This window comes from Colletotrichum navitas, assembly GCF_030913465.1.
Source record: "Colletotrichum navitas strain CBS 125086 chromosome Unknown LY79scaffold_47, whole genome shotgun sequence".
NCBI classification, from domain to species: Eukaryota; Fungi; Ascomycota; class Sordariomycetes; order Glomerellales; family Glomerellaceae; genus Colletotrichum; species Colletotrichum navitas.
Window position 1 is genome coordinate 110277 of NW_026850593.1, and position 19445 is coordinate 129721.

Genomic DNA, 19445 nt, shown 5'->3' on the forward strand with positions numbered 1-19445 from the left:
AAAAAGGAAAGAAAAAAAGAAGATTACGGCTCAACCTCTCCAGGTGCAAGTGTTCCCCTTCTTCGCATCACTCTGCCATTAGGGGATATCGCTAAGTCGCGGACGCGCCGGCCCTCTATAAAACGGTGGCTTCTTTGGATTGGCATGCCGTCCCAGTGCAAGTCTCCAGCAGGGGACCATGTCATTGAAAAATCCACCAGGGGCAATAGGTTGGCATGTGCCCCAAGTCTTTGACCCCTGACCGGCTTTTTTTGTCATCTGTCATGGTTTTCAAATGTTCTACATTGACCGAATTGCTTCTAAAACAGCAAGCCTCTGTTCGCCTTAACCTGCCTTAACTGCTGTGCGTGTTTTCAACCCCGATACAGGAAGCCGTAGCAGTTTCGGTAGCTGAGCCACCGCTAATGTGTGTTCAGCCAATCCTACCCGCTCTCAAGACGTCCCAGGGGACGAGCTCAATAGCCCCCCCCCCCGGGCCCGTTTGCACTTGAAAACTTGGACGATAGATGAGTGAGGATAGCGTCGACAGTCTCGCGGCCTTACATTATTGGGTAGTCATGTACCTGAGGTACCACCCGGATGATGAGAAGAATGGACGGTTGTACAGCAGTCTTGCATCTCGGTTCAGGTAAAGAGGGTTGGGGGAAACCCCAAGTCAATGTGACAACTGACATTGGGTACGGCAGTAATTGGCGTCACTAAGCCGGGGGATAGACATGGTTGCTTCAGCCACCTTCTCTTCTGTCGACAAGCTCAGCAGCACGACACCACCACCAGCCGACCCATACCCCGCACGCCATCCTCAGCGCACGAGGTGGCTCTTCGACGCCGCCCGTCTTTGCACATGTGGGCGATGCGGGCTCCCGACCTCCCGGCCCCTTTCCGCCCGCCCATATGCTCCCGCGTCCACGGCGACGGCAGCTGCCTGCGTCCATGACCTGATGTGCCGACCCTACACCTCTCAAATCTCCAAGACTTTCAGTGAATTTTTGCGCGTGTCGCCCTTGGCGCTCCGAGGGCCACTTCGGCCGCTCGATTGCGGTGGCATTGGGGTCATCCAGCTCGACCGCCAGGGGGGGAGGAACGCCATCATTTCTCGCAATCGTGCGCGCGATAGACCCCCCAGGACCACCATCGGAAATGTAACCCGCTAGCAAGGTTGGAGTGGACCCGAACAGTCGGGTGCTGATGAACGGCGGCAGGGTGTCCCCCCCAGAAGGTTACAACATATTCGTACACCCGGCGCACCAGCCCCAACCCTTTGAACCGTAAAAGGGAGCTGCAGGCCCCTGGTCAGAGTTGAGTTGGAACACCCCCCCCCCCCCCCCCCCCAAAGACATCACGGAAACTTGCGCACCCCCCCCCCCCCCCCCCCTCTCTATGTATGTACATCTGTAAAGTACTACATACGCACGTTATTTTCTTCCTAACCCGCCTGTCTTATCTTATTAGTAGCTAAAATGGGTGGCCAGACTCGGTTCTATCTTCTGGGGCCTGGCGAGCAAGCAAGCAACTAATCATAGTTCTAGGGCTATGATGCTTGCTTGCTCGACGGCCAGCATCACACCCACCTGGTCAGTTTTGGTAACTGAACACCTCCCCCTTCACCCCCTACCATCTTTTGCGGCTACCAGAGCTGGAAAAGAAAAAGAAAAAAAACCCAAGTGGCTTGTGTTTTTTTCGGATTGCATGTCACATTCTGCAAAGCGCGCATAGGAGCGGCCAAGAAGGGCCGGTCGAGTCGAGGTGCTTGTCCTCGGTCACACGTCGTGCCGCCTCTAGGCAAGGAAGAAGGATGGAAAATGACGGTTCAACCGGCGGACGGAAGACGCGTCTATCTGCAGTGTGCTTTTTTGTCCGTTCTCTGATCCAGGTGTCAGCCGAGAGATAGTGAGATCTGACCGACACCGGACGACCTGTCATTTAGTAACCAACCACACCGACCGGACCGGACCGGACCTGAAATGATGGTTACGGCGGGAGTTCCGCCCTGAAATGGTTGCAGAAGAAAGAACAACAAACGAGAAGCGGAAGGATTAATTGTTATTAAACTCCTAGGTTTCTACGAAGCAACGCCATCAAGCCAGCCATGCCTCGACTTGCTCCGGGATTACGTCTTAAATTGCGCATCCTCCCTTCCCCTGGGTCGATCTTTCCCTCCGAGGACAACTTCGCATGGAGCCTCATGCCCCCCCCCCAAGCGATCTGGTAACCACCGTTTTAGGCCCGTACAGTGATCCAAAAGCCCGCTACTCTCGTGTCGTTTGTCACTTGGTCGGGAATTGTGCCGCTGCGCTGCGCCGCGCCGCGTCTGCCGAAATGGCGGCGATTACTTGTGGCTCTTCTCCGACTTGGGGTTGTACCGCTGTCCTGCGTGACAAACTAGGGTACCAGAGTATGCAGTCACAGCAAAACAAGGTGAAAGGAACTCCCATCGAGGGGCCAAACGACGCCCGAGTGCGAATCGACGACGAATGGGCCAGCAGCAGCGTTGCAGTCAAGCCCAAAGTCTGTTTGTTATCGGTCGCTAGCGGGCAGTAAATAGTGCCGGCTCTAGATCAGGGTGTGCCGTCCGCAACCACACACCACCTCCTGTTTTGTCGCACACCCTCACGGCCTCGACCCCTTCGATAGAGAAACACTGGTGTAATAGGATGCGAATAGGGTGAGAAGAGAAGAAGGGGGGGGGGGGGGGTGGTAAGCGTGAGAGGGCGGAAGGCTAAGGGCCAGAAGGGAAGGGGGAGGGGTGGGAGCGAGTACATGTCTGTCTGTCTGTCTGTTCCTGGAGAAAAGCAGAGCCGACACACATGGATGTAGGGTGTGACGGAGGGACTGGGACTGGGAAACACCCAGAGAGCAGACCGTCCTGTCGCCGGCAAGCGTCATTGTCTTCTGCAGAAGAAGCCTGTCAGGTACCTGGCGGCGCTGAGAGGGGTCAGAGGGGTGGGAAAAGGAAGGGGAGGGTGTGGAAAAGAGAAAAAAGAAGTGGTCTTGCCGGGGTGGATGCCGAGGGTGTGCGAGTAGGAACCGTTGAGCAGTGGTCACTCCGTCCAAAGAGTAGGAGGGGAGAGGGGGAAAAAAGGGAAGAAGTGGGTTTGGACGTCGCTCGGGAATCCTGGTTGACGGATGATGGGGCGGCAGGTACCGTAGACACTGGTGAGATCCGGTAAAAGCTAGGAAGCCCGCTAGCCAGAAAAAGCTAGCAGATATCCTAGAGCAGCTAGCGGATATCTACCACGCTAATCTCAATATATAAAGCGGTCAACCTACTAGCCTACCTATCCACCCACTTGCCTACTTGCCTACTGCTGACGTAAATAACTAACCCCTGCTTCTGCCACCTCTAGATCCCTGTTTCTGCCAGTGCACTATACCTCTCACAGCGGCCGCGATACCCCTTACCGTTAGTAGGTTTCCTAGCTTTTACCGGATCTCACCAGTGTCTACGGTAGGTGAAGAGAGTGAAAACGCAGCTACCCCCACCCCCACCTTGCCAGCAACAAGTCAAGGTACAACAAGGGGGAGATAGTACTTGGAGCTTGCTCGTACATCTGCTGCGTGTGCTCCGAAAGCTCTGCCTTGGTTGATAGGGGAGGTTTAGCTACGAGATTCAATGGTATCGTATTTCCATCGTGTTTGAATTTTTGGGCATGATGCCTGTTTTTTTTTTGTTTTTTTGCTGTTTTCTTTTTCTGTTTTTTTTTCCTTCCCGGTCGTGTTGGACCATCGTTGTGTACTTGTGCGACCTCAGGAGGGACCGCCTTGTGACAGTACGTACCTCACTCTACCGTGTATGCGCAAAAGGTACGTAGGTTTGTACCAAAGACCAACAGCTCTGTCCCCCTTCCTTCTCGATCCGCTCGCTGAAGATTTCACTGACATGATGTGCGCTCGAAGTCACGGTTGAGGGCTCGCCACCAACTGCCGCAGTGGGATGGCAGGAAACGTGTGTACAAGATTTGAAGGGCCTTTGTTCCCAGGCGAGCTCAGCGCCGCCAGGCCCTAACGGCTCCCGGTATTGGCAAAGCAAAGCAGACGAACGCTCACGCAAGGGGGTTCGTGGGAGACTACTCGGCCAAGATCGCGGCGCTCAAAACATCTCCTTCACGGAAACCAGTTGGGACGAAATCAACTGACACGTCTTCGATATATACCAAGAACACCCCCCCAAAGCACTGATGGCGGAAGTTTGTTGTTTACTTTGGATCGGAGCACTTGTGCCGCTCAACGCTAGGCAAATACCGCTTCTCGTATATGATGTTTGAGCCAAGGGAGTGAGGAACTCATCTGCTGGCAGCCGCAGCTAAAAATAACCAAGGCCATGAGCTCATACCGGAGACTAAAGTCATTTGGACTGTTGACCGAGCTTCCCCTTCATCCCGCACGTGAAAATGCCCACCGAGTCGGGTTTGAATTGGCCCACCACACTGAATGACGTATGATTCCACGAAGCCCTTCAGTTGCAGGGTTCAAGATTTCGGTCCATGTTTCCGTGGCTTGCTGAATAAGCAGTGTTCTCGCAATGAATGAGCTTCACCAAGCCTCGGCCGCGTCGCCTTTCACTTTTGTGAGGGCCTGCCATGGCCGATTGGCATTCTTAGCTTCGCTATGATGATGTCAAGCGAACCTCTCTCATATATATGGCATGCATGTGAGCTTTTTCGTCAGCGGCCGCGCCGGGTAGGTGTCATAAGTTGATGAATCACGGGGTGATGGTAGGTCCAATGGCACACAACTGAGAGTGCTTTGCCATCAAGACACTGCAGCTCCCCGGTCGTTCCCATGACATCCACCTGGACCGGGATCAAGGTACCTCCTCGAAGGACGATCTTTTGCGGCTCTGCACAGTAAAAAAACGTGAATCTAGGTCTCCAGAACACGGTGCCTCGTCATCACCCCATACACTCACGGTAGCTTGAATTTGCCGCTCCTTGCATTGACCGGGCAAATCGGAGGGCCACCTTTGGGTGCCAAGGCGAGTCCCTTTCTCGGCCAGACTGAGCGAGACTCGACCAGACCAAGCGGGCGCGTCCCTCTCTCGCCTGCAAGCTGCCGACTGTTCCCACCCATGCAACTATCCGTTGCGATTGCGACTGATAGTTGCGTTACCACCAGTTCTGCCGCCTTTGAACCAACCAATCGGTATCCCATCCGCCATATGCGAACCAGGCTCGGAGTAGGCGAGGCACTGTAATGGCCCACAGTGACACGGTGACACAAATGCGTCGACCTGGGACCTCTGCCAAAAGCCTGTCCAGACTCTCCAACCTTTTCGACCGTACCCGCCGTGGCTCTAGGGGATGAATTCGTCGGGCTCCAATTCAGGGTAATTGCTGTTTCGGAGGGCGTGTTTTTCCACTTTGGCTGCTTCCATGAGCGCGCGGGCGTTCGGGTGGCGAATACCACCCTCCCCTAACGCTGAGAAGAGGAGCACGAACGCACTACGGCCCCCGGGAGATTGAGGTTACCTGTTACCATTGTGAGCCGGGCGTACCTCTGGCTCCATGGGATCCTGTACCATCGAACCCGGTGCCGTCGGATTCTAATGACGTGGCACACAAGGTGTATGCGAATCCGACCAGTACTTGTTCGTTGCTTCTCGGAACCTGCCGGTGAGGTGTTGCTTGTCGTCTGGACCCCCCTTTCCCAGTGGCCCTTGATTTCCCCTCTCGTGCAAAAAAGGGCGGTACGGTGTCTTCGAATTCCCCTGCATGAGCCTCCCCCCCTTCTGGATTACGGCCCGTGGAGCGCTCTGTGACCGGCTGTTTCGCCCCCCCCAGAACCCAGCGGCATCGAACAACAAACACTCACCGCCACCCTTGGGATTGTGGAATTAGACGGTTCGGGCCGGGTCCTGTCGCGCAAGGCCGCTCAACCTCGTCAGCCATGGGTATCTTTCCGAGCCTTGGCCATGGTGCGCAAAAAAAAAAAAAAAAAGGCATCCATTCACGTGCCTCGTTGGTGTACGCAACATCTTGCAGCCTAAATTTTCAGAGCCGCGTTGTGGGCCTCATCCCTTCGTCGTCGTCTCTGTCTCTGTCTCTCATATCTCCACATGTGATCATCTGTAGGATGGCTTGGGAAATAACGAAAATAAGAAAATAAGAAATAAAAAAGGCTGGATGAGCCGAATGACGTTGGTCGTAGATGTGGTTAAGCTCCACTAAAGAGACTTTGCACAGACAGGACAGCACGTTGACTGCGGAACCTAAAGTTTGGCGGAGACGCACGGGCGGGCGTTTGCCACGGCATCCCTGGCCATGGCAACTGCAACGTTGCCTTGGGTAGGTAGGTACCTTGGGTACAGTACAAACCGAAGATACCTGGGGCAGTCGAAAGTCGGGACCGAGATTTCAAGGTCCTGTAGGTACCTACCTACCTATTGCTGCTATCGGTCCAATCCCGGGCGGGCAGGATCAGGTTCCGAAATGGTAATGAAGATGCGCCAGGAAAAAGAACTGACTGGCCCATCTACAGTGGGGTAGTAGCCCTGTACACTACCTCGGTACCTACATACCTACTTGAGGTATCTATCTATTTCCAACCCCACAGCCACAATTGAAAGGGTCTGCCGCTGTTTGTTGTCAAGTATCAAAAGCGAAAGTGCAGTCCACGAGCACACGACTTATTCTGTTGAACTCCTCACCTTGAAATCCTGATTAATTGCTGAAAGTACGGTTTCTATTGAATTGCGGTTACAATATCGGCAGCATTGCAGTCACTCCGCCATCACCCTATTCGAACTGCTTCCCGACACCCTTCAGATCATGCTCCATATCTGGCCTCAACAACGGCGTTGCATTTGCCATCTCGCCGCGACCCGAAGGGTTTCCGAGGCGCTGCAATATCCCGCCGACCTCTCCGTGAACCCGAGCCAAGTGAGTGTGCGGTCCGTCAAAGGCAAGTACCGGGTCGGGTATGTGAACCGCAGCCCTGGTCTGGGCGCTTTCTGCAGCGGGCGTAAGGCATGCTCGAGAGTCGCGGTCTCCCTGTGAGTCCTCGGTCTGGCTTCTGTGCAAGTTAGTGGGCCATTGATCGTGAAGCGATCCGCCGAACGGGAAACCTCATTGCCTCCTGGCCCTGATCGGATGACTCCATCAAAGCTGGCTTGATACGCACCAAATGGCATGTGATATGAATGGGACTCGAGAAAACATATAAAGAAACATGGTATATGGCTTTTGAGAGGGGCAATGTCACCTTATACTGCCGTTTATCACGAGCATTGAATGAGTAGCAGAGAGTTTGGGCATCGTTTCGACGGCTCAGATCAGGTATAATGGGTTGCCTGCCGCGGCGGGACCTCTTTTGGAGAGGCAGCTTGTGCAGGAGGGAATTTAAGAAGAACGAGAGAAGGAGCCCATTACGCCCCGTCTGGTCAGCATGCGAGCGTACCGGCGAAGCGCATTCGTGATGGCGTTTCATGAAAATCGTAATAAGCTGGGGGGATCTGGAAGGAAAAGCCCAGCAAGTAACATGGGCAAATCGTATATCGCATCGTTTCCTGGGTCCTTAAAGGGGGGGGGGGACTGCGGAGGTGGTTGACTGGTGTGTAGAGTTACATTATCAGAAATCGCATCCACCGGATCGAACTCCGGCGATCCGGACACTGAGCGCATGGGACGGCAGACACCAAAAAGCAAGCATAAAAAAGTAGAACGAGCGTTCCTGGGCGGGGAAAGGGGTTTCCGGGGCATGCAATGACATGGTCCGGTGCGTCAACCTGCAATGCGGTGAGAAGAGACGTGCAGCCGCGGGTTTGGCGGAAGCACAACCGCTCCGAGGCAGGGCGGACCGGGGGGGCTGGCTGCTGCGAGCCCGACGATTTAGGACACCCGTTGTCTGGTATGGTGCAGGCTCTTATCTTGTGGTGGGGTTCGAGATTAGCTCAGCGCAAGACCTGCATGGCCTGCCAGCCGTAGTTCCAGTCAGTCTTGGAATACTGCGATCCTTAGTTCAGCCATCTCTGTCCCCAAGACATCAAAAGTTTTTACCTCGAAAATCCCGGCCCGACCCACGTGTTGCTATCACTTCAGATATTCCACACATAACCTGAACCAGTCAAGGCTACTGACGCCCGCTGGTAATGCGCATGGCGATGATGCAAGCATTAGCCGTTAACAGGGATTAGTCAAGTCCTGTCAACCCACTCAAGCAGCAGGGCTCACTACAACTACAAATGAGAGCTGTAGCTTAACTTGGTGCGTTGATGGCAGTTTTTGGGTTGAAAACACATGCTTCGTATCGTTTTATAACATATAAGACTGGCACGGCATCGACTTCCCATCCATGACCACACCACCGTCCCATTAACCTCCCGCATCGCATGGTCTATGCCCAAATTGGTCAGGTGGTTACCCCGCGGCCGAAATAGGCAGGTGGGGGCGGGTCTCAGTCGCAACTGGGGATGGACAACGGAGAACGGATACGTTGAGAAGGTGGGTTTCTCTTTTTCCCGATACATCGCACCCTTCGCGACTTCCGTTCCCGTTCCGGGCCGAATGCCACACTCCAGAATTGCGTGATGGTGATCAGAAATCGTGAGTGTCAATATATTCCCACAGCCCGGCTCCAAGAGACTCGTAAGGTGATGCAACCCGAGTCATCGTCCCGGCCAAAACTGGGCCCCGACCCCCGCCAACTCGGCGTCTACGCTGTAGACCCGTGACCTGGCGTCTGCTCCGATAATGGGCGCAACCCGCTGCAGACGCCTCGCGATGCTGTTGATCTCCGCCGCGAGTTTATCATTGCGGCGCTGAGCATCTTCAACGTTCCCGACGCAGGCGGTCGGGATATTGGCGGCGGCATGCGTGTTGATTGAAGCGGTGCCCAGTCGAGCCGCCCGAGGAGCTTCTGCCTCCAGCTCTGATTCCCTGGGTAACAGATTAGCTCAAGTGCCCGACGGACGGCAGACACACGATGAAGGTGGGGGGTGGAGGTGCTGTGATTTGCCGGTACGCGACAGGGGTGCGCGGGGTGTGTCAGCAGTGAAGGTACTCCGGTATAGTCTTGGCAGATTAAAGGGAGGAGGCGACAATGTTTGGGGACCCAGGATTTACCTCGCAGCACTACCGTTCAGAGGTGTAGTCGAGGGCATCGCTATCTTACTCGAGCCAGCACGGGGAACTGATGCTTTCAACACGTTTTCCCAGATGGAAACTCGGGGCAACCTTGTGGGAAGTTTCTTTGCTCTTTGAGAAAGACACTTTTGACTGTATTGCTCGAGTAGACTTCGTGGTAAGTTACCGAGGGTGGTACAGAAGGAGTATGGAAGAGGAGTGATCCTGGATGAGTTCGGCAAGGAATCGACACCAACGAGCTTTCCGAGCTGCTTGTAAGAAACGAACCCTTGGCCAAGGTAGAGCGTACTTATTTGAGGCAGTTGGATGTTCTTGGTTGACGCGGCCATACAAAATAAGATGATGGGGTGGAAAACCAACGGCGGGGATGGCACCTTATAAACATGAGAGTTAGTACTGGTCATTGTTGAACGGTGCCTCGAGTAAGGATTTCGACCCTGCTGGTTTAACGAGAGACGTTCCCTACTGAGGCCCATGTCGGCCAGAGATGAGCGTACGTCGTGGTCAGGTCGTACAAGATAAAGACGTATGCTGCCCAATCCAGAAATTGGCCTGCATACCAAGAGTTACGTATAGAGCTGAGGATGGGAAGGGGAGGCAGGAGACAAGGGTTTTTGGAGCTGCCGGCTCAAACAGTTTCCTGCTGCCCTCGACCACGGCACCTTGCGGGCCTGGCCCGACGTCGTTTTTCCGCCTTGAGCCTAGGGTTACGAGGCGGCATGGGCTCTGTGTTTTAGGGTCTGCTACGTAGTAGGTCTGGATTCACGTGGGACTGGTTCGGCAGGTGGCGGCGGGGTGGTTCGTAAATGGGCAGAAGAGCAGAGTGCAGGGTCAGTACAGGGGGGTCATCAGCAACGGCCGAAAAACTGCAGAAGTGGAGCATGTGTGGGAGAAGCCAGATCTGGCGAAACGCCATCGCGTGCCTCGGCATCTGTGTCGCCTTGCTTATACAGTATGCAGTGTGCGTCATCCTATTGTCCCTGTTGGCGTGAAGGTCAGGCGTGGTTTCATTTGCGGGTGCCGTTTTTGCCTCCAACACAGGTGAGAGAGATCAAACAGACAGAAATGGTACGTACTCGTCAAACGTCATCTGCGACTGACCAATCATGTTACACTGTTGAGGCTCTGATGGGCCTTACGCGGCGGCGCCAAAGCCGGGGAGGGGCCGACTCTGTCGCGCCTCGATTGCTTTCATATCCGGTAGAACGTTGATACTGTCCGGCGCATTCGAAACAGTGAGCACAGTGCATGCCGTCGGTAGCCGCATCGGCTGTAGGTTATCAGAAATCTGCACCTACCTACATATACACGGGGTCTGCCAGAGTCTTTGAAAGCCTGTGGGGTAAACCACAGACAGATGAGTGTGGAAGTATTGTAAAACTTGCAAGTGTCTGAAGAACAGACATAAGATAAAATTGTTAGATAACACCATCTTATTGTTTGGATGGGACGATGAAATGGATCTCTGTTGGTTGACGGAAAGATTAGGAAATCTTCTCGCGTCGACTCTCGACCATTCGCAGGGTTGCGAGCAAAGAAGATGAGTAGCTTAACCGCTCTTCAGCTCGGGATTTCAGCTGATTTCGTGTCATCATCAAGTAAGTCAATCCGAATAGCGGGGCGACTTCGAATAAGCCGGATGTTTTACCATGCATATTTCCGCAGAATGAGACTTCACAATATGGAAGATCCAGCTGCTATAACATCACCCCGGCTCGGAGATCCAAGCCGAGAGAATCAACCACCACATGGACTACATTTACTGGAAAATTTCTGGTAAGGCTGTAACAAAAGTCAAGCTAAAGCATATGTAGAAGCTCATAGTAATGTGTTGCCCCCCTCCATGACCATTGTGGTTGCTGGGCAGACCGTAATGCTATCGATGAAAAGACGGCTTATGGACCCCCTAAACTGGACATAAGAGACAGAAGCAATGGAAACCAACCGATTATTCCGTCTCCCTGCTGTACTGTCTTTGCACAGACCGCGCGGTTCGTAGTTATCGTCGACGGGCACCCCGTCTCCGTTCGCACCTTCCCAGGCACTGTGCTCCTTCCCTTATTCGAGGTTGAGCATTATGAAACGTCTCCTGGAAGGAACTAATCGAGAGCCTTTCAGCTTCTTTGCGACTGAACAACTATTGTTGCTTCATGTTGCCGAAGTAAGTTCGTTTAGGGGCTGAAAGCGCTTGCTTGTGGCATCGACCCTTTTCGGTAAAGGAAACCGCTTCCAGGCCAGGCCGCCAAGACTTGGAACTTTCTCGGCCATCCACGCCTCCATCTTGAATCGTTTAAATCATACAAGCTCTCGACCCCGGTCTGAACAGAAACATGGGTGCAGTGATCAGCCGCCTTCACGAAGGTGTGGCCCCGGATAAGCGACGTGGAGAACTCCAGCACAGCACAAAGCCTTCGGCCATCATTTTGTCTTTGGTCTCAGCTTATCATCAGCTTTCCGAGAAGCATCAATGGCACGAGCTTGGTGCGCCTTGACTCTATCGTGCTCCTCCTTGTCGGTGTGGAGGCGCTCGTAGAGGTCTCGATGCTCCGCCAGGTAATGGGCAACACAGGATAGTGTCTCGGCGGCATCGGACTGCTGATCCGAGCTCGATCTGGTAAGAAGTAAGCATTTTAATCGTTATTGTATCTAGTTCCAATGATTTCACTGACCTTTTCATAGATTTACCGTTCATTACGACCGACGCTTGGGAAGTCGACATTTGGTATCGAATTGAGACGGTGTTTGACGAATGCTTGTCGACTAAGTGAATTGCGAGACTGCATATGTCGCGCAAAAAGAAGACGCAAGCTCCATTTGTTGATTCGAGAAACGAACGAGTACGTGGCTCCAGGCCGACAGCGGTGACTACTTATGGGCGCGGAGGGCTCGTGAAGCCATCTGCCGCACCCCTTCCTCCAGCGCAATCTTGACCGACACCCCACAACGAGAAGCTTGCAGTCACACAAAACCCCATGGTATCAAGTGTAATAAACTGCACACTGATGTGTTCTCTTTGTGGCCCCAAAGACAAAGGTGCCGAGGGACTCGAAGGCGGCACAGGGCACAGTTCCCATTGGTTGTTCGGCCGTTGACGAGCCTCCCGCCCAAGACCATGTAGAGGGAAGCGCGTACAAGATCCGCGGCATTCCTCGCTGTGAAGTACTACTGGGCTTTAGTCTCACCGAGAACGACCGGCAGGGCTCATAGGAGGGTGGCTCGGCGTCATCGACTCTCACACTGGGTAGACGACCAGTTGGGGCTTGCCTGACTATGCCGATGTTCTCTACTTGTGGGTGTCTCACAAGGATCCGCACCCTGCCAGCGTTCCAGCTCCTTGGCCACGAACAGAGCGGAGCAGCCCTCGTCAAAAGCGCTCACACAGTCTCTACCAAGCTTCCGGGGAAGTCAGGAACAGCTTCCGGCACCCGGTGTGTTGAGCATTTGACGGCCAACCCAGATGTCACCCTGCAAGAACGAGGAATGAAAAGCACGGACTGCAGCCCAAGCCGCTCCTTATGCATTCGGCCTCGTCTTGCATCGGCAAAATCAACGCCAGTGGAACGGCCCATGCCGAGAGGCCACGCTCTGCCTCGGAGGTAGATGTTCGCTGTGGCTGCGCCGCACTTACCCTTCCTGTGTCGCGCGTGTGGGAGAACAGCATGATCAGTTGGATGCACGGAGATGCGACTCGGGGGAGAGAGCATGCATATACATGGCCAATCACCCGCCGGCTCCGAGCGAATCTATTTCCCATTGGTGTCAGCAATCAGAAGCCAAGGATGGCCGGCCCTTCGTCCACCGCCCTTTGCTCTAGTAAGCGTCTCTTCGCAGGCATGGAGTATGAGGCCTTGGCTATCTGCTTCCTTGACCGACATGGTCTCACCGCGGTGGCATTGATAACGTGCCGGTCGAAATCTAGAGCCTTGCAGTCATAGAACAGCAATATGCCCGAATGAAGACCGAAACCGACGAAAGAGCCATGAGAAAATAGCAGGATCTTGATAGAAAGAAAAAAAAACATCTATCGAAGTCGGATTTGAGCCGTTTAGCAACAAACTTCTGTACCGGAGCACAATAGTAAGCAACGCGTCATTTCGTCACCACCCTGTATTGGGAGGACATGGCATGGCGAGCACAGCATTGGAGCCCGTACCACACCCCTGGCGACACGTCGATCGAAAAGGGAAACGAATTCAGGGCAGTATTACGGCCGAGGAGGATATTGTCGGAAGAACAGGCTACCCGTACCCATTGTATAGCGTTCTTGTTTGCTCCATAGGGACGGTGTGTGGCACAGGGGCATTGTACAACCGACGGATCCCTCGACCAGTCTCCCCGTGTACAACCCAACGAATATGACTGGCGCCTCCGCGCAAAGCGCGCCTCGACCATTCTACTTGTGCGACCGGCCCAGGCGTTAGCCTTCTGCGAGCCGACCCCAGAGACCGAGGTCTGCGAAAGCCGTTGATGGCCGATGCTCTCTGGGATCTGGGATTCCCTAGCGTCTTTCGGATTCGTCTGTTCCCACGAAGTTCCGGTTCACCCTTGTCACGACGGCTGCATTGACGGGTTCTAACCTTGTCACACCTCGTTGGCATCGGATGACAGGCACCTGCTTCACACCCAGGCCTACGATAAGATTGCCCACAGACTCTCCTTCGCGCAGTTTGCCCTTCTACCACGTCCCGGTGAGATGGCGCATATCGGTGAGGCGACACCTATTTGCCGGTGTGGCATTAGCCTCGCTTTGCAATCGGCCGGCGTGCAACAAGATTGCGCGCCTGCGGGTTCTGTGGCTGGTCGCGTTCCCTCATAGGCGGAGTTGACACATACGCACGTATGAGGCCTTTGAAAGGGCCGAATCGCATATAAGCCGGCAGGGTCATGTCGTGATATCAGATTTCACATCAGGGCACGTCCCTCGGTGTTTTGCTTCGCGTCGATCATCAAGCAAACACTGCTCCTCCACCTCCACTCGCATTTCAGCAACTATTGCCGACCTTCCGCTCAGTATCATCACGATGGGCCTCACTATGGCATTCTGCAGGCCGTTGAGCGAAAAGACAATGTTTGCGACACCAATCGTCGCTTACGCCAAGGAGTTTACTTTACTGCCCGATATCGCGCTGAATAGAACCCCATGTCACCAGTTTTCTTTTTTAGGTTGTTTTTTTCTTCTAACCTATTTCCTTGGTCAACGCCGCCCTGTTCTGATCTGGACCCATGCAGATATCTAGCACATAGACGCAAGGGCCGAGTGCGCCTGCTGGACAAAAACGTCCGTCCGAGTGTCTGAGTCGGACCTCATCCTGGCGCTGTACCCCGGGCTATAGAAAATGTCCGGAATGTCGTTTCCTTCGGCTCCTGCGATTGCAGTCCGGATTGAGGAAGGTCAAGCTTGGAACCGAGCAGAACCCACGGATCCAGACGATCCCATGCTGCAGCCCAGGGGTACACTCTTTCGCCGTCACTTTGTTAAGCGAGAGGGTTCCATCGTTGACGCCCAACTTTCCTGTGGACACTGCGTTGGTGACCTTACATCCTAATGCTCTCTATGTGTACCCGGGTATAGTCAGTAACTAGTATCCAGCTCTTCCCAGATCGCCGCCACTTGTCAGCTACAGGTCCCCGGCCGTGGAGAGCCGAAGCTCTGCTGCTACAAACGAGTGAGACCAGCCTCAAAGCTGAGTAACAAAAAAAAAACCCCCCGACAAAAAAGGAGCGGAGCAGTCAAACTACTGTAAACGAGGTGAGAAGAAGCAGTTCATCATCCTCTTCGCTAGAGAACCACCAGTCTTTTATGGAAGCTTTTTGGTAAGGGGTTTTCACTGGCGTCGTTCAAGTTACATGTGTTAGTCGGATACCTGTTTCTGTTTTTCTGTCCGGTCCTAAGAGGGCAGGCTGCAGCTTGATGCCGTCTCCGCTGACCTGGCAATGCGAGATTCCGCCGGCGGAACCAGCGAACAGGAGGCCGGGGCTGGATAGGACGGCTTATGCATCTGCCAACGAGCATATAATCAGGCGGACTGAGAACATGGCCGTCTTTACTGCTTTTTTCTCCTTAATCTTTTTTTTTTTTTTTGTATTTTCTCTCAGAGAGTGAGACGGCTGCGCCCCGGCAGCGGCGGGACTAAGGGACGGTCTCAAAAGACTCTCGCTTGTGGCGCTACTAATCCAACCCGCGCGCCCACAACCTCGTGGCTTCGAGACGCCCAAAGCCCGTTAGACCTCGACCGCTCGGCCCACCCGTCAAAGCTATTTCTCATCCGTTCAACGATGCCGTGCCGGATGGCTGGTATGGCGTGTTCCCTTCCGCATCGTCCGTGAGGTCACACAGACGCGGCGGGCCGTGCTTTTTTTTTTTTTTTTTTCTTGTTCTTTTTCCGTCGACAGCGCCGGAAGCCCCTGGTTTCCATCTTCGAGCGCAGCTGATTGGGAGTGGAGGGGGATTTAGCATATTTTGTTGTTACGCGACGGCTGAGAAGGTAGGCCTCTTCATGAGTTTAAACGCTCGCCAGGTGAGCTGGCACAGTGCTTGTAGCTCAGTTGACGGCAGCCGGACCCCAGCCCGGGAGATGCGTTTCGGAGGCTCTTCCCAACTGGCCATGGTGTACCAGCCCTTATCCGGTCTCACCACCACATACCAACCAGACGTGCAGGGAGGGCGCCCACTAGCAGCAGTCCACTTTGTCGGGTTCACAGGAACGCCTTGGGTTGTTCCTTGCACACACACACACACTAAAACTCCCGCCCTCTCCTCCCCCCCCCCCCCTGTAATCCCTCCACTAGCTTCTTTACCTTGCACTCGGCAGAAAACTGTGGGGAGAAGTTCGGCCCCTAGGGAAGAGGGAGCCCAAAAACTGGATCGCTTCGGGGGCCCTGGCCTCGTTGCTGGCGGTCCCCAGTCACCCCGCGATCCCACCTGAGGTACCCAAGTAGACAAAGGCCCAGCGCCGGTCACTGAGTCCGGGCGGATGCTCGACCAATGACGCGTCATTCACCTCGTGGCATGGCCCTGTGCGACTGGGGCCGAACCGAGACGCGCGTATTCTTTGTATACATCATCGACGCCGTGTGCGTCACTGCCGTCGAGCTGGATCGTGACGACGTTGAGCGATGACGAAGCAGAGACGCAGAAGCCATAGCAAAGAACCGTCGGCCAGATGATGTCCGGTATCACATCACGAGTTGTGCGAAAATCACGGGCAGTGATGAAGAACCGAATATCATGCATTTGTGCGCCGAGTGCCGCCTACCGAAACCAATGGCTAAACACCTGAAATGATTTTTCCGCCATCGTCCTACCAAAATAGACACTTTTGTTTTTTCTATATCCGTGACCAAATGTGTAAAGAAGAATCCCGAAAAGAAAGAGTTTTGTAACAGGGTAGTAATGATACAGTGTCGTCGAAAAAAAGAGAGGAGTTGTGTCCCGTGTTATACACAGCTGCGGATGCAGGGAGAGGAGCGCCGTTGAGGCGTCAATGCCCGTTCATAGCCGTCTGCGGCAGATTGGCGAGGTGTTGGCCAAGCATTTCGTCGAGCGACGTAGGCCGTTGTTCGCCCGAATGAACTCGGTGGGCGAGGCCGTAGTCCTTGTCACTCATGAACCTGTCAAGGCGGACGTCTCTCGAGGGCTTCTCGTTGGGTGCAGGCCGACTGGCAGACCAGCTGCTCCTAGTTTCATATCAGCTGCTACTCGGAAGTGGTTGCCTGCGGTGCTGGGCGGGGGAGGGGGGACAATGATAATGTAAAGACTTACAGGCGGCCGGTGTTGTTATCCATGGAGGAGGTGTGGCTGGCAGGCATGGCGAAGGATGAAGGGTATCGTACGTAAAGTGAAGAAAGAAGTACTTTTGTGCAAAGGATATCGGGGAACGGCCAAGGGGTCGTTTTGCAAAGAAGCGAGCAAATGATACAAGGTGGAGGGTCTTGCTCCGAGCAACGACTACCGGGACGACGAGATGGAAAGAAAGGAGATGGATGGGGACAGGTCCGCGAGTCGGCATGGCTACCAAGGTCGTCTTTAGTAGAAGAGGCCGACGAAGGAGACGGCGGACACATATGATATGCGAACCAGATGCTGGACGCCTGCTTGGGTCACGAATCTCATGAAGCGCGGCGTGGTGGTGAGTAAATCGGGGGTGAAGGAAACAACCGAGGTGTGCCTTGGCGCACGGCGACGAGTACCGATGCCACCACTTCAATGTATGTCGGATCAACTGGGTTGGGATATCGAGGGTACAGAAGATCGCCAAGAAGACGACCAGGTCAAAGTGCAATTACAACCCCGAATCATTGCGTCGTGTCTGACGTTGGCCTCACTTCTTCCTCCGTGCCGGATATGATTCGGCCGTCACTGCACCTATGTGCAATAACCAATCTCTTTTCTATCAAAAGGCGGTCCGACAGGAACAAGAATAGGGCCAGGAACAGGGGATACAAGGGAAAAGGGTGGTCGATTCTAGGAGCAAAGTCTGTCCCATGCATCAGTCAGACTCTAAATCGGTTCTCAGTATTGGGTCAGTGTACAGGGCGGTGGGGCATTAGGAGATGAAGAAGCAGGCTGGAGGAGGATGTGAGGGACGATTCGGAGCTAAAAGAATATTAGGGAGTTGCGTGGGTGATCACAAGACTGCATGAAAAACGCCCCCAAAGCGGCCATGAATGACCAAGAAAAGTTTTCGCCAAATTCGTAAGCATTATGGCTGTGGGCGGATTAACGCATCATGGACCAAAACGGAGAGGGTGTTGACAAGCGCGAAGCCGCCGAAGGAGGGGAACAGGACAGGCAGGCTGCCCCGTCTCGAAAAGCAGACGCGTCCGTGTAGCTGAAGAGGGTGGATGGGGTGTGGCGATGACGGAAAACGGAACTTCACACACGCGGAATCGAGTTATTATGGAAAATGGCGTATTCTCGGTCAAGGGCCAATTTTGCGGTGTGAAGCGTGTGTTGTGGTGCCCCAGCTTGAGAGACATGCGTTCGTTCATAGGCCAATGGCCGCTATGGGAGAATTGTGACGTCGTGCTTAACTGTTGGCTTAAGCACCATCTCGAGGTAGGTGTGAGGACCGGAGGGCCTCAGAGACCGCAAAGGATGATTGGACGGAGAAGGGAGAAAGGGGCGGCCGGCGAGAGAAACGAGCGAGCGTAGCTGGAAGGACATGAGTACCTGTTATCGAGACCTGGATATGAGGGGATGAACAACTCACGATCAGAAGACGGCACATGAAACGGCGGCGGGGTGTCGTTGGAGGCTAGAAGGATTGTTAGCGTCCCCGCTAGTAGTCGTGGCCATGACGGGTGTGGATCATGGAGAGAAAGGTACCCAGGTGCTTGTACTCTGCAGCTGTCTTAGAGTGCGCTGGGGAAGCAATGGCGTCAGATGACATTTGCTGAGGAAATGCTGTCAGAGAGGTGTGTGCAGGAAGAGGGCGCCCATCATCGTCAATCGTGTCGGGTTGGGCCAAGTTAGGACATGGAAAAAGAAGGGCGGAAGTGGATTTGGGAGATGGCGGTGAGTAAGAAGTAGTAGGTAACCGAGAAGGTGTAGTAGGTAGGTATGTATGTAACGAAGGGGAGGTGGGCTGATAGCTCTTTCCAGTCATTTCCTATCGCTCGGCCGGGGAAGGAAGAGGGGGGAAAGAAAGCAAAGTGCAGCTACCTATCTTGAAGTGATGGGCAGGGAAAGATCGGACCAGGTACGTGACAAGCAGGCTCGATCCCTGCTTCTTCTTTTGGCCCCTGTCAGAACGGTACCCTACCTGCCTACCTACCAGGTCCCTCGCAGGCAAGTACGTACTGCCTGCCACGACGGCAATGGCGACACCTTATCTCCGCCCTCAGCTGAACTACTATGTAGTGTAAGTGTACACCCTGCAACTCTACAACCACATCCGCCTTACACTACAGCACATGGCCGAATATCTCAAATAATAGACAGGGGATCTTGTCCTGCTTCCCCCAAGATGAGAGAGACTGTTCCCAGTCATCCGAGGAAAAGTACCATGCAGTACACTTGTGCATCTCTTTGCCGGGCCGACGACTAGCCCTGTCATGCCTCTCATCGTCTAACGCACTCTGATCCCGAAGAGACTGCACTAGCAGCACCCGCCCTAGCAGCAGCAGCAGCAGCAGAAGCAGCAAGGGCCATAGCCTGCTATACCGGTATGGTAGATCAAGGCATCCATTGATTGATTTCATGGCTTTCATCCCCTGCTCACCTTCATCCTTGTCCCATGTCCGACTTGGATGTTGCAGCGTTTCTATTGCCAGAACATGCGATGAACGGCTGCGTCCCTCCCGAACACTACGGTGGAGTTGTTCCAAGACTCTAGCTTCTTTCTTTTCGAGACGCACATCGGA

General features: G+C 54.1%; 4 protein-coding genes across 4 annotated transcripts; all 4 read right to left on the reverse strand.

The window, feature by feature from the left end:
• Window positions 1-6600: 6600 nt before the first annotated feature.
• Window positions 6601-7495, reverse strand: LY79DRAFT_559335 (uncharacterized protein). Its single transcript, XM_060558251.1, has 2 exons — window positions 7201-7495; window positions 6601-7004 (listed from the first exon to the last, which is right to left on the reverse strand). The coding sequence occupies exons 1-2, from the start codon at window positions 7423-7425 to the stop codon at window positions 6735-6737; spliced, it is 495 nt and encodes a 164-aa protein (XP_060412193.1). The 5' UTR covers window positions 7426-7495; the 3' UTR covers window positions 6601-6734.
• A 1532-nt stretch (window positions 7496-9027) lies between these two features.
• LY79DRAFT_559339 (uncharacterized protein) lies at window positions 9028-9606 on the reverse strand. Its single transcript, XM_060558252.1, has one exon. The coding sequence runs from the start codon at window positions 9554-9556 to the stop codon at window positions 9056-9058; it is 501 nt and encodes a 166-aa protein (XP_060412194.1). The 5' UTR covers window positions 9557-9606; the 3' UTR covers window positions 9028-9055.
• A 1611-nt stretch (window positions 9607-11217) lies between these two features.
• On the reverse strand, window positions 11218-11654 carry LY79DRAFT_519315 (uncharacterized protein; the record flags this gene model as incomplete). Its single annotated transcript, XM_060555123.1, has 2 exons — window positions 11218-11360; window positions 11555-11654. Coding segments are annotated over 2 exons (243 nt in total), but the record flags the coding sequence as incomplete, so codon positions are not given.
• A 4907-nt stretch (window positions 11655-16561) lies between these two features.
• Window positions 16562-16889, reverse strand: LY79DRAFT_519407 (uncharacterized protein; the record flags this gene model as incomplete). The annotated part of the gene is made up of 2 exons (XM_060555136.1): window positions 16562-16757; window positions 16843-16889. The coding sequence occupies 2 exons, from the start codon at window positions 16887-16889 to the stop codon at window positions 16562-16564; spliced, it is 243 nt and encodes an 80-aa protein (XP_060412196.1).
• Window positions 16890-19445: the final 2556 nt, after the last annotated feature.